The sequence below is a fragment of the Hylaeus volcanicus genome, chromosome 2 (genome assembly GCF_026283585.1).
Source record: "Hylaeus volcanicus isolate JK05 chromosome 2, UHH_iyHylVolc1.0_haploid, whole genome shotgun sequence".
NCBI lineage: Eukaryota > Metazoa > Arthropoda > Insecta > Hymenoptera > Colletidae > Hylaeus > Hylaeus volcanicus.
The window spans coordinates 9,665,654-9,678,349 of NC_071977.1; the positions used below are offsets into that span (position 1 = coordinate 9,665,654).

Here is a 12,696-nt window from a genome sequence, read left to right on the forward strand (position 1 = left end):
TTTAATCAGCTCGTTTCGGTTCTTCATTAATATACATGATTAGACGGAAGGGAGGAAGAAGAAGAGCCGCTCGTGCTATTAATCACGATTAAATCGTAAGCGTATCCGTGTTCCGTGAAGTATAGCCAAGGCGTTTATTTTAACCGGAATCTAAAACCTCGACGAATTCGTTTTACCTTGATTCGTGCTTTACCGGCTTTTCACCGCGTATACCAACTCGCGTGGTATCGCGCGGTGGTTTAGAATCGTGGATGAAGTCCCGTCTCTGCAGGAATTTCGAAGCAAGATGGATGCAATGTCCTCGTTTCCCTACGTTCTTTCCCCTCCTGTGACATCTTTATTTGCTTTCCCTCTATCTCGCGATATCTATATCGCTAGCCACGTACTCTCAATGAATATTTATACTGGGAAATTGTACGAGACGAAGGGAGAAAAGCACCGCATCCAGGTTGCAACGGTGCAACAACCTCCTCAAATCGAGTTCAGCCAATACAAACCGTAGACCGTCTGTATGTATTATAGCCGCGCCGATCTGTGAGGGTAGTTTTCTCGAGGGTAAACTCCAAGTATTCACGGATAAATGCGTCTTGTTTCCCTTCTGCTGCTTCTCTGCTTCGAGAAGGTCTCAGAAGAAGTGAAAGTGCATTGTCAGACCGGGTCGATGAAGAATTGGACTTCAAATCGGTTGTAGCATTCGAATTTCGAGCTTGAACAAATATTTTACGCGAAATAGAACACATTTTCACGTTATGAAAAATAGGTACACTTTAGATCTATCTTGGATAATTCTTTTGTTAAAAAAACTTACGAATTGACCAAACTGAAATTTCATGTTTTCCTTTCAATTCAATTGTCCATCGTCTATCGCAAGTTACCAGAGAGCCCCGCAGTTCCATCTTCCACTCGATACACTTTCTCGTGGAAGACTTTCGATGTACAATTCACTGTAACACGAAAACAAATGTATTTTCGCAGAGGTCCGAACGTGTCGATTCTGCACTTACGCAGCACTTCCGATCCTTGGGAAGTGGGTTCTCAAGGATCCACGTACAGCGTGGGCAGTAATAAAAGCCAAACCGGTAGCAGAGGAAAATCAAGCGGTAGCACACGCGGCTCGTACACACGTGGCACTTCAATACCATCCTTAAAACGTCACGACGCTACGGCATCGATATCGTCGAGCTCGAGTTTAAAACAGCATCGACAGGAGAGCCACGGACAGGCAAGTAAAACAACAAAAAAGAATTCGTTTTATTATTCTCTATTTCGCTTGAGACTCGTCTTTGACTCGATCCTATCGTAAACTTTCGCTTTAAATGTTCCAAGATTCTCCGTTAAATTTTATAAACTCATTTTACTTAAACGTGAAAACGCACCGCGAGCACCGACGCATCGAGGACTTCCCCCGGAAAAAAAAACTCGTTTACATTCGCGCGCCCGTTGCGAGTAAAATTTGTTGAAGAGAAGAAGAGTCTGAAAATCCCCCTCCCCCCTGGTAGCTCTTGTTAAAAAGTTTGAAGCCACCTAAAGTGTTTCGAGGACTCCATACTTCTACCGATGAACTTCCACGGACAGGTGACGAGTTCGCGTCGTCGGGAATCCTCGAATTCGTTCCTGTCGGGCAACAGCGGCACTTCCGGCGAACTTTTCATCAGCGGCGACTGCAGCAGGGAATTGTCGCCGGTGAGATGGTGCGACAGAGAGGTGGACGGGGTCTATTTGGGTCGATCGGGTTGGGTCCAGGTACAACAAAGGTCTCTGGACGAGAATCGAAGGATAAGTTACGAGAGCAGCTTGGTCACCGCAGCCACGGGCACTCTACCCCTACCGCGTCGGGCAACGGTGAAATTGGCTGACTACCATTGCAACAGCGAGCCAGGGAAATGCCCTCAAGAATTTTCGAGATTGGACAGTCAAAGGCCGGACTATCTGGCCCTCCACGGTCAGGATTTCGAGTACGTGGCGAGCAGCGCTTGCACATCGCCGCACAGTATCCCGGAATCTTACTCCCCGCCGTCGATCACCCCGATCATATCACCTCCACCAGCCTTTCAAGACGTGGTCGGTAAAAGGTCTTCCTCGAAGCACTCTTCCGGCCGTGGCAACTACGGGAAGCCGTTTTTGCCGCGATCGAACGCCATAGTGGACAGCGACATCATCAGCCCGCCTCCGTCGCCGCCACGTCAAATCAATTGGAGTTCCTTGCCGTCTTCCTCTCGGAAATCGTCGAACGCGCCATCCAGGCCCAGAAGGCAGAACACCAGTCAACAGCAGCAGCAACAGCAGCAGCAGCAACAACAACAGCAGTATCGAATGGCGCAAGCTAAATCGCTGGAGGATCAATCCTCCACGAGGAGATCGCAGTTTATTCAGCGTTATATGGAGTCTTCGAGTTCGTCCTCCTCGTCGATGGGCTTCAGGAGTCTGGACAGCTGCGTCACGAGGGCCACCATGCCCAGATTGGCCGAGAACACGGACTCCTCGGTGGAGGGATACGACGACGGCGACGAGGACGACAATCCCAGCTCCTCCTTGAATCTCAGTTTGGTCTCGTCCTCGATCATAGCGTTGAACTCGTCCACGGAGTCGATCCGCGCGAACGGCGAGAGAATTTCGCCGAACAGGCAGAGCCGTCATCACAGAAGCCAACAGGGATTGAGGAGATCGCCAGGCTCGTCGGAATCCGGGAAGCAGTTGTCGTTTAATTCACCTTCCTCCTCGTCCTCGTCGTCGAGCAGCGCCGAGAGGCAGGGCAGATCACCGACGCCAAATCCTTTTAGACGCGGCAACCCTTCGAGGCAACATCAGAGCGCCAGGACGGCGCAGGTGTCCCCGGAATCTCATCAATCTAAAGTAAGGAGATCCAGAAGTCTACAATTACCCGAGAAGAGGTCTCCCGGCACCGCGGCTCCGAGCAGAGACCACTCGAGGGAGTCTAACGAGCCCCATAGAGTCGTTGTTAAAATTTCCAATGACCGAGGAAACGATAGGAAACGCCACACGCTTCAAAACAGTACGTATCACCCGTTCGTATGTTTGTTGCTTGTGTTATCGTTAAATCTTTTTTGATCGGCGATATATTGCGAGCATTCGCTTCGGTACCTAATTGGATGTGAATTATTTGCTCAGTTATTAACACATCTGTTAATTCTATTCAAGCAGTGTTATACGTTTTCGACCCTGTCTATTAAATCTTCCATGAAAACACGGTTTATCTGAAAGTGTGGAATCATGTATGTTAATTAAATTTACATTTCATGTACATGTATACTTTTATATATATATATATATATATATATGTGTGTTTATTCTAACTTGAACCACTTAAGATTATTATATGGACAATTCTAATTGACCTTCATGTTACGTTACCATGTAGTATAGACTTAATTTAATTATGACTCAATGATACAATTCACTTTCAAACGAATAAAGTAAGTAACTATAGTCCATTGTGACATGTGATATTCGGAATATTCAGTTAGATTATCGGATATATTTAATTTCTACTATATCTACTATATACTTGAAAGCATGCACTGAATAATAAAACATGAAATTGATACATACACTCAGGCTCATAAATATTCGTACCTTGTATGTCTATTAAAGAAATCTGTTTAAATTAAATGATAGGTTTGATATTTTCAAAAAAGTATTTCGTTGTAAATATGTACGTGAATAAACTTTACAACATCAAACCTTAGACAGATTTCTTAGGTACGAATATTTATGGGACTGATTGCATGTATCCCATTCTGTAGTTTTATAGAGGACGCACGATTCGTTTATTGCTACATGTACCTTGTTCGTGGGTGTTTCTCAGGAAAAGCACAGTCGACCGAGGACGCATTGAACGAAGATCTTCTCCGTGAAACGGAGACGGTAACCGAGTTTCTATACGGAACGAGAAGCCGCGTGGTGGCCAGAAATCTCCACCCCAGTCGCTTTGATCGCCGGGAGGATAGTCAGGAGCAAAGGCGAGGGAATCCGAGCACTTACGACGTTTACTTTATATCATCGATGCAGCAGCAGTCTTTGAAATCGGCCGGTTCGTCGATGCAACAATCGCAGCAGCAGCAGCAGCAGCAGCAGCAGCAGCAACAACAACAACAGCAGCAGCAGCAGCAGCAGCAGCAACAGTCCAGACGACCGAAGACTCTACAAAGGGGCGCGACTACCCCTAACGCGAATCCTGCGACGGCTAACCACGACTTTTGCGTCAGCCCTGACACGAAATTGCGTTGCAACAGCAGCACCTGCGACTTCTGGCCGCACTGCTCGCAGAGAGACACGCTGTACTCTCCCAGTCAGGCCCCTGTATTCATGAAGTTGTCCCAGAGCTATCCTGCCCATCAGCGACTCCCCACGGACACCGGTGGCCACGCGAGCAGAGGAAGCGCCAGCTCGTCCCCAGCTTCGTTAGAGCGAATGGACGAACGCGAGTACCGTGATCGCGAGACAACGTCGCGCAGGAATCGAGGTAATCGCGATCAAAATAATTCCAACTCGTCCAAGTATCAGGACAGGCAGCCGAAGAGCGTGCTGAAGCAACCGAATCGATGGTCGCCGCTCGAAGGATCCAATGGGAATACCACGACCACGGAGAAGAGGGAGCATCATCGATTTTATAGAAAACCCGAGTTCGCCGGTAGCTTCGAAGGTTGCGAAAACAAGGACAGAAAAGTGTCACCGGTGCAGGGGAAAGGTATCGTGAACCGATCGCCCAGTGGTCATGTTGTATCGTCGTCGACCACCTCGTCGTCTTCCAGCAGCGATATTTGGGTCACCACGTCCGATCGAACGGTGACGAAGAGTCCGAGGAACGCGAAAAGTTCCGGGGCATCCACCCCGATGGAGGACGCGGTGATTGGCTCCCTGAAGACGCTGATGGAACCGCCGAGAGACGGGATGCTGTCCAGGCCTGGAAGTGCTCCCACGAGAGGGGACGATTCCCTGCCAGGAGATATTTGTTTGGACCCTCATCAGCGATCGCTGTCTCTGCCGAAATCTTTTCTGACGCACAACACCGACGGGTAAGTCGCCGAAAGTCGATTCCATTGATTTCAGATTGCTTTGGTCGTCGCCGTCGTGGTGCTACGTGACAAGCGCTTCCGTGTAATTTTGTTTTCGGAGAGGAAGACGGCTCTTCCATTTTTTTTGGTCTGCTACTTAATAACGAGTACCACGAGAAAGGAAAGAGAAAGCAAGAATTATTAATCTCGATACTAATTAACTCTTTGCACTTCAAGCAATTTAGAGGTACTCAACTGCCACGAAAAACTCTTTGCAGTTTGTTATATTATATAATTATAGAATTATATTATAAATTGAATAATGCATGAAACAATTGTGTATAATTCATATGTTCCATTGTCATGGTAGGTTTAATGTCAAAACTTAACGATAAATTGTGGGTAGTGGCACTGGACGTAGAACGCCTTCAAGTTCAGTACAGGTGGCCTTAGGAGTGCAAAGGGTTACTTTATCGAAGTGAGGGACCAAAGAAGATCAAGAAGATATCTTTATACAATTTAGTTATCGAATACTCAGCTCGATTAAACAAAAATTAGAGGTATCAGAGACGTTATGCAATATCACCTCATACGATACTCCCTCGTGCATGTTCCCTTACTCGATGGAGGATCAGTACGACTTCCTCGACAGAACGCCACGCAGTAAGGTGAGCCGGAGTTACCTCCGTTTATCCAATTCAAGGGCAAGGAACAAGCGACAGTGTTATTTAAATCCCCTAGTTCAGATTACCGAGTTGCTCGGTTGCCTGGAAGTACGATTGCTCTTCTAATTGGTTTTCCATTCGAAAGCCATCGGGTACTCCACTCAGAAATGTCCCGAACACACGAATCCCTCAGCGACTGTCGTAAGACATTTAAGAATTTTTCCACCTCCGCGGTAATCTTGTTTTCCATCAATTTTTAATTCCACCGGACCGATCGATCCGGCGCGCTATGACCACGTAGGAAATTGATGTTGAGCGGAATAATCTCGCATAACCTGTACACGTACACCCTGTCGAATAGATGATCTGTTTTTTATTGGAAAACTACACGATATCGTGTACATACTCCACGGTGGCACCGATCCCTCTAGCTCGTACAATGTTAATACACGCGGAATCCAATTTTCTACAAGTTCAATTACTTCGTTCTCGGTTGCACCACTTCACTTGCTACGAGTGATAGTCCGTAGGTCGTAGCACAAAGTTACTAATGGCGCAATTGCATACACGTTACGTGCAGTAGATGCTTTCAACCCCTGCTGAACGGAGATTCGATTCTGTGAGTACACCAATGGTGGATCTAGTCCAATCCTATATGTAGTAAAAAGTTTCTTCTTGTTCCTTTGTCAATTTTCATTTGTGTTCTTAAATTAGAGGTGCTTATTTATCATGCCATTTTTCAAGAACAAAAGGGAATTCTCTCCATCCCTTACAGATAATAGTTTTAATTCAATTATGGATCTAGTCCAATCCTATATGTAATAAAAAAGTTTCTTCTTGTTCCCTTGTCAATTTTTATTCATGTTCTTGATTTGCTTATTTACCACGTCATTTTTCAAGAACAAAAAGGAATTCTCTTCTTCGCTTACAACTAGTTGTTTTAATTAAAAAATGAAGAAACAAGGATCTAGGTAGTCTCTTCTACGTGACGTCTCGAAGCTGAAGCTTCATTAGTTCCATAGTGGATTCGCCCGTGAAGTAAACATACACGTGTCGGTTAATTCTCGCACACAACGTCGTTGGTGCTTTAATCAACCTGTCGAACCGACTCGCACGCCCTTTGTTACACCCTTAAGTGCTAGGAACGATCGACACCGTTGATGAACTTCCCTTAAAATTCCCCATTACCCGCACCACTAGTTTCTCCAGAATATTTTAATTTCAGATTGAAACAGTTCCGTTTCCTATCTTTGCCTATTCGTTGTGGCAACTTTCTGACTGAATTATATCCGCATGGATGCTTTCAGTGGTACAATGAGTCGTTTATGGTACTCGTTGCACGCCGAAAGTGCATTTAGTATGCAACGAGCAAGAATATTCAGGTCATAGACGTATTGTTTCCATCCGTTAAGCTTTTCTGCCATCTGCGAGTGCGCAACTCTTTTCCAAACATACCCATGTAACGATATCGACGATTGATGCTATATCGTCGATATAACGGAGTAGAGGTGTCTTTGTAACCGTGCGAATCCATCAATACATTGGTACAAGGATTTTGTGAAAGTGTCGATGCAGTGGCGTAACAAAATCAGTGTAAAGGTACAAGTATAACAAACTAATTGAGCAATGAATTAAATCTGACTTTCAAATCGATGTTCGCTCGAGTCAAGCACGTGTTGGTTTCAAAATTCCGAGTTACGAATTTGCTTAGCGACAAGTGCTCGCAGCTATGGCAATGTTTGGAAGGAGACGCTTGTCGCACGGTGTCGCATGAAAGTCACTTCACTCCACCTTATGGCTCAGCAGATACGGAAACTTAAGCGATGCTCTCAAGTGACGAACGTACAAACGTGCAAAGTGTAATGCTATGTAATCGTACGTTCGTCGAACCGGTCGTGTCCGCGTGTAAAGCCGCCCACGCGTTGCCCACGCAAAATCCGCGAGCACGTCTGTCACCAGACAAAGGGACATTACACTGCTCATCACGCGCGATTCCAGTTTATACCGAGCACGACCAGAACCCCGATGAGACTATAATACACTATAATACACTGGGGGCCATTAATTTCGTCAAAATATATTACCTCGATGTTGGAACGGTGCATGCTCGATTTTTCAAGGAAGAATTCTGCAAAAAATTGATAATCCGAAACGAACTACCTAGAAAAAGTAAACGATGCATAATTAAATGGATGACCTGTTTTAGGGTGAGCTTGAACTTAAAGAGACTCGATTTAATACTGTTTCAACCCCATTGTGTTTCGTAACGCGATGCCAACCGAGCGTTGCGCTCGTTAATAAATTTTTTACTCGTAACTTGTATGCAATAGGAGTAATGTATCGTAGTAAATGCATCGTACGATATATTCTGTATTGACGTTAACGCATTGTTGACCGGTTACGAGTTAACTCTGTTTTTATGGCAAAACGTTGCTTGACCGGTCACGAGAGGCGTGTTTACATTTGCATGATCTATTTCAATTTATGAAACCCAGGTCGATATAGAATATTGCAAAAACTTTGCTCAACGTATTTAGTCCTCTAGGTTTTTCATTCTTTTTTAAGAATAGAATATACTTTTCTCTGTATTTAGGTTTACATCACTCAGTAGTTTCTACCACATTCAATTACGAAATAATAGCCGGTGACATGAATTCGCTTCTGTTTAAAATTGCCGGTCAACAATCTGTTAAAATTGAGAAAAGAATCCCACCGAGAAAGCAAAATCGCGTCTCGTCAAATCTCTTTTCTTATTTGTTTAATTAGTGGAAGTTCACCCGACTCATGCAAAAACGCGTGTAGTTTGAATTTCCGACGAATTTCACGTGTTTTGGGACTTTTAAAGCGAGCAACGAGTAGGAAGTTCTCTCCCAGTCTCTGGCCAATATTTAATCCGGAAAAGGAAAACTTTCGCAAAGTCGTGAGCTTTATTGTTCCTTCTTTATTCTTTTGAATCGCGCAACTTTCTGGAGCAATCCCGCTCCCCTGTGTATTCGCATATCTCGCGGTAGAATTCGCATAAAAATACTCTTCGAAACCAGCGAAGGGTCGTTCGATGATATTCCGAAGAAGACGTTCGAATGTATAAATTCTGACCACGGTACAAGCCTAGAGATAATTCCGTCAGTTACGTATGCGTTTGATTCGTGACCCATTCTTTTCAAAAAATACATATAAATCCTGATAGCCTCGCTGAAATAACATCTCCTTTAATACATGTTTTATAATCGAACATTATAGATCACAGATTTCCAAAGTTTTGCACGGCACCCCACAACAAAAATATTTGTATGTTTCGATTTATAGACACCAATATTTTCAGAAACGTCTAAGATGACACTAGAAAAATATATTCCAACAATTGTGAAGCTCCAATGGTCAATTTATTATTAAAAGGAGATAAGTTACACTCATTTCTTTGTGTTACAAATTTTCTTTCACGGCTCCCTTGGATTATAACACTTTTTCCTTAGGGTTCGCACCCTACTTTGAGGGTGAAAATACATACTCGAGCAATAAAACTTTGGATAGCATGGACAAATTGACACGTATATTTCAGCAATATATTTCTTAATTTTTCATCGCTGTCACGCGTTTTCTACGTGACAATGCTCTGTTAGATTCTTTTTACCCAATTGGCGCTTTCTTTGTGTTTCCTTTTTCATTCACGTGTGAATAGACTGTTAATTTTTCCTTCATGAATTATTCACACAGTTCCAAGACCCGACCATGAGATCGCTCATTTACGTTTCTCTCGGCTTCTGTCTCGAATGTCGCCACCCACTCATTGAAAATTTTTAAAAAGCAGTTGTGTATCGAAGGACAAATCTATCGTCGATTTCGTGGCGTTTAATTTCATATTTCATGAGCGTTTGGTGGACTATGAAACGCTCGGAACATTAATCTTTGAATTTTCATTTCGTGCACCCAAAATGGAGGTTTTGCTTTAGGTGTATCCGTTAGTTTCGAACGCAATAAATACATAGTTATAAATATCCGGCGTATCGTGAATGGTAACCTTCTCGTGTAGTTAGCAGAAGCAATTTATTGGAAGTTTGACAGCAGGTATTTTCAAGGTGGAAGATTGTGAAGAGATAATATGCATAGCGTTACCATTAAAATTTATAGTGACAGTTGCTTAAGATAGGTCTCTTGCGAAATAAAGTCAGGCAGTTAAGGTTGTAGCAAATTATTGTAAAAATAATAGACTAATTTTACTTAATTACACTTGGAAAACATCTAATGCCACAAAAATTATATGTGTTTATTCATTTACATTTTTTGAATAACACTCGCATGTTTCTCCTTCCTTGATGTAATTTTCATATTTTCCATTTTGCTTGAGATGACACTACACTCACACTTCGATTCCCTCACATAATTGTCAGTTAATCGTGTTAGAGTATTCGATACGAATCACTACCTTTTAATTTGATTTTCGATTTACCATGTATTATTATTTTAACTTCGTGTACGCAGATGGTATTAATCTCCGAAGGATCGGAATTTACGCGACAGGTGGTCGTTTGGTTTTCAAACCTATTGGAAATTCATAGAAACCTGCAAAGGCTATGAATTCCAAATAGACACAGGAATTGCTATTCATTTGACAAATTCTTGGCTGGATTGATAGAGTAATTAATCGTTGTAGTCACGCTACAGTATGTCAGATATTTTTCCGTCAATGTTTACCTAAAAATTTCCACGGTAGAAGCAATTATCTTGTTGTTATCTAAGTGCGGGATTTTTTACTCATACTATTTCATGGTTACAAGTACCAGGTAAAAAATGGAAATTTATAATAGACGCGTTCACGATATAATTCAGACGCCTATCAATCAAATGCTGGTAGTAAACTTAAAATTCCAAATTTATCACGTCATTTTCGTCAGGTTTTTGTGGAAACTATCTATTACTCAATCGTTTCTGCTATTTTTAGAGTAATGGATAAACAAAATAATGATTTTATTATTGCTTAAATCATATTAAACACAGTGCAAGAGGATTATAGTTACAATCGATGTAAATTAAAAATATAATTCTTTCATGAATGTAAAGTTTCGAATTTTCCAAATTCAACTCGATTAATTAGAAGTGAATCGATTATGTAACTGGTAACCGGTTGGATAACGAAAGACAAGGGTGAGTGTCAAGTTTAAATTGGTGCATCGATTGCACCAGGCGAATGCACTTTCTCCCGCCGCTGATTTCTTTGCTGTAAGCGCTACCTGGAGGTTCTATTAGGACCGACCTGCGCCAGCTACTTTATTCTGAAACTAACAGATGGCCTCGCATCCCGCTTTCTCACCTGCCCGTTGCTACCTGTATTCCGTCGCCTTTAAACGCTATACTGCCGACACACGCGCGTTGCGGCAATAACGTTCCAGCTTTTATGGCCAACGGTTTTCGATTAATTGAAAAGCTGCACTCGTATCGATTAAGCCACTCGAAACGAACACAAAGAACACACCCATCGAAAGACATCAAATCGAATACCTATTGATTTTAATTACGTTTCGCGCCACTCCTCCAGCCCCCGATTCCGACCGATTCATCAATCGCGTCTGCACGATTCATGTTTTTTTACATTCCATGAAAACATTTAAAATTTCTTATGTTTTAAGAGGACTGTCCTTTTCATTAATTTTCAGATTTAATTAATTTATACAAAGAATGTTCAGAGGGCTATGCCGAGTATAAATAAACAAAAGTTCCTTCAATATTTAATGTTCTTCGAAAATTTCATTTTGAATAATAGGTACAATCTAATACTTTAATGCAGATCGACGTGGGAAATTTGCACAACATCGTACAAAGATCAATCGTGTTCGTACATTTTGTTCGACCGAAAAGAAGGCTAATATCGCCATTTGTATCCGGAAAGGGGATCAGTATAGTCGTTTGTAACGTAAACGCGGCGTAGAATAGATTTCTCCCGGAGCAGGAAGAATCGATTGGCCGGTAATAAAATTAATTTGCATTTCGTTCGGTGAGTTTTGCTTGACAAGAATTGCTCACGTAGGTGAGTTTTAACTTGACTCGGAGCGAACCACGGTGCGTTGCACCTGCAACGTACACCCGTTGAGGTCGAATGATACGATGGAGGCGATGAAATTACATGCTTTCACTGCCGACAATGCAGAAGGTCGACTAACGTTACGAGAGACGATCGCTTGCTGAATTCGCGTTTCGATCCTGTCTTCCAGAAATCCAGTATGATTTCTGACTCCTCTAGAAATAATATACGATGGAACTAGCTTCTAGATCTTGGAATATTGCGGACTAAAGAAATCAGATATATCATGGTTGAATATATTATCTTTTTAGTCGCAATGTATTATATGAAAGGTCACGTAAAAATTATAGCTCACTTTGTTTAGATTCGATATGAAAAATTTTATTCTACATAACCGAAATGGAGTGTCCTTGTGAATTTTTATAGATAAAATGTAGCTTGGATCGTGCTCAAATTTTGCACGCGGCTTTGTTCATTGACTCGAAAGATTTTAGAATTTTTATAGCTAGAAAATTGACGTATAGCGATGTCCATACGCTTTAACATGCAACGTGTTGAGAAAAACGTGCTTTTACTGCGTGCACTCTCACACCTCGTAGAATAGCCTGAAGCCACACAGTGAAATTGAACTATAATCTACAATATGAAATTCGTCAGGTTGGTAAACTCACTTTTTATGGTAAAAGAATGAAGACTGGCAACATGGATTCACTCGAGAGAAAATATTTCAAAGAATTATGGTATGGAAAGATGTCCTTTATTAATATTAAAAATTGAAATGGACTAGTTGAGTCGTTCTTGACGTCATGTCGTGTTATTTGCACGAGATTTCCACTCGCGACATGGAATATTTCTAAATCTGAATTTACACTTAAATTATTCGGTTTAGATCATTACACAGGAATAATTACTGAAATCCCATTTTCAAAATCCCTTCACGCGCGTCATTAGAGTTATACTGATGACCTCCGAACAGAGATTTCACCGTTGGCAACGTGGA

General features: G+C 42.4%; 1 protein-coding gene across 5 annotated transcripts in view; it reads left to right on the forward strand.

Annotated features, from left to right (window-relative positions):
- LOC128872686 (uncharacterized) overlaps nucleotides 1-12,696 on the forward strand; it is a 158,391-nt gene that overhangs the window by 61,303 nt on the left and 84,392 nt on the right. For all 5 annotated transcript variants that reach the window (XM_054115634.1, XM_054115635.1, XM_054115632.1 and 2 more), the window contains 3 exons: nucleotides 976-1,222; nucleotides 1,576-3,013; nucleotides 3,827-5,036. In XM_054115634.1, the coding sequence (XP_053971609.1) occupies nucleotides 976-1,222; nucleotides 1,576-3,013; nucleotides 3,827-5,036 (2,895 nt within the window). The remainder of the gene's footprint in view (nucleotides 1-975; nucleotides 1,223-1,575; nucleotides 3,014-3,826; nucleotides 5,037-12,696) is intronic.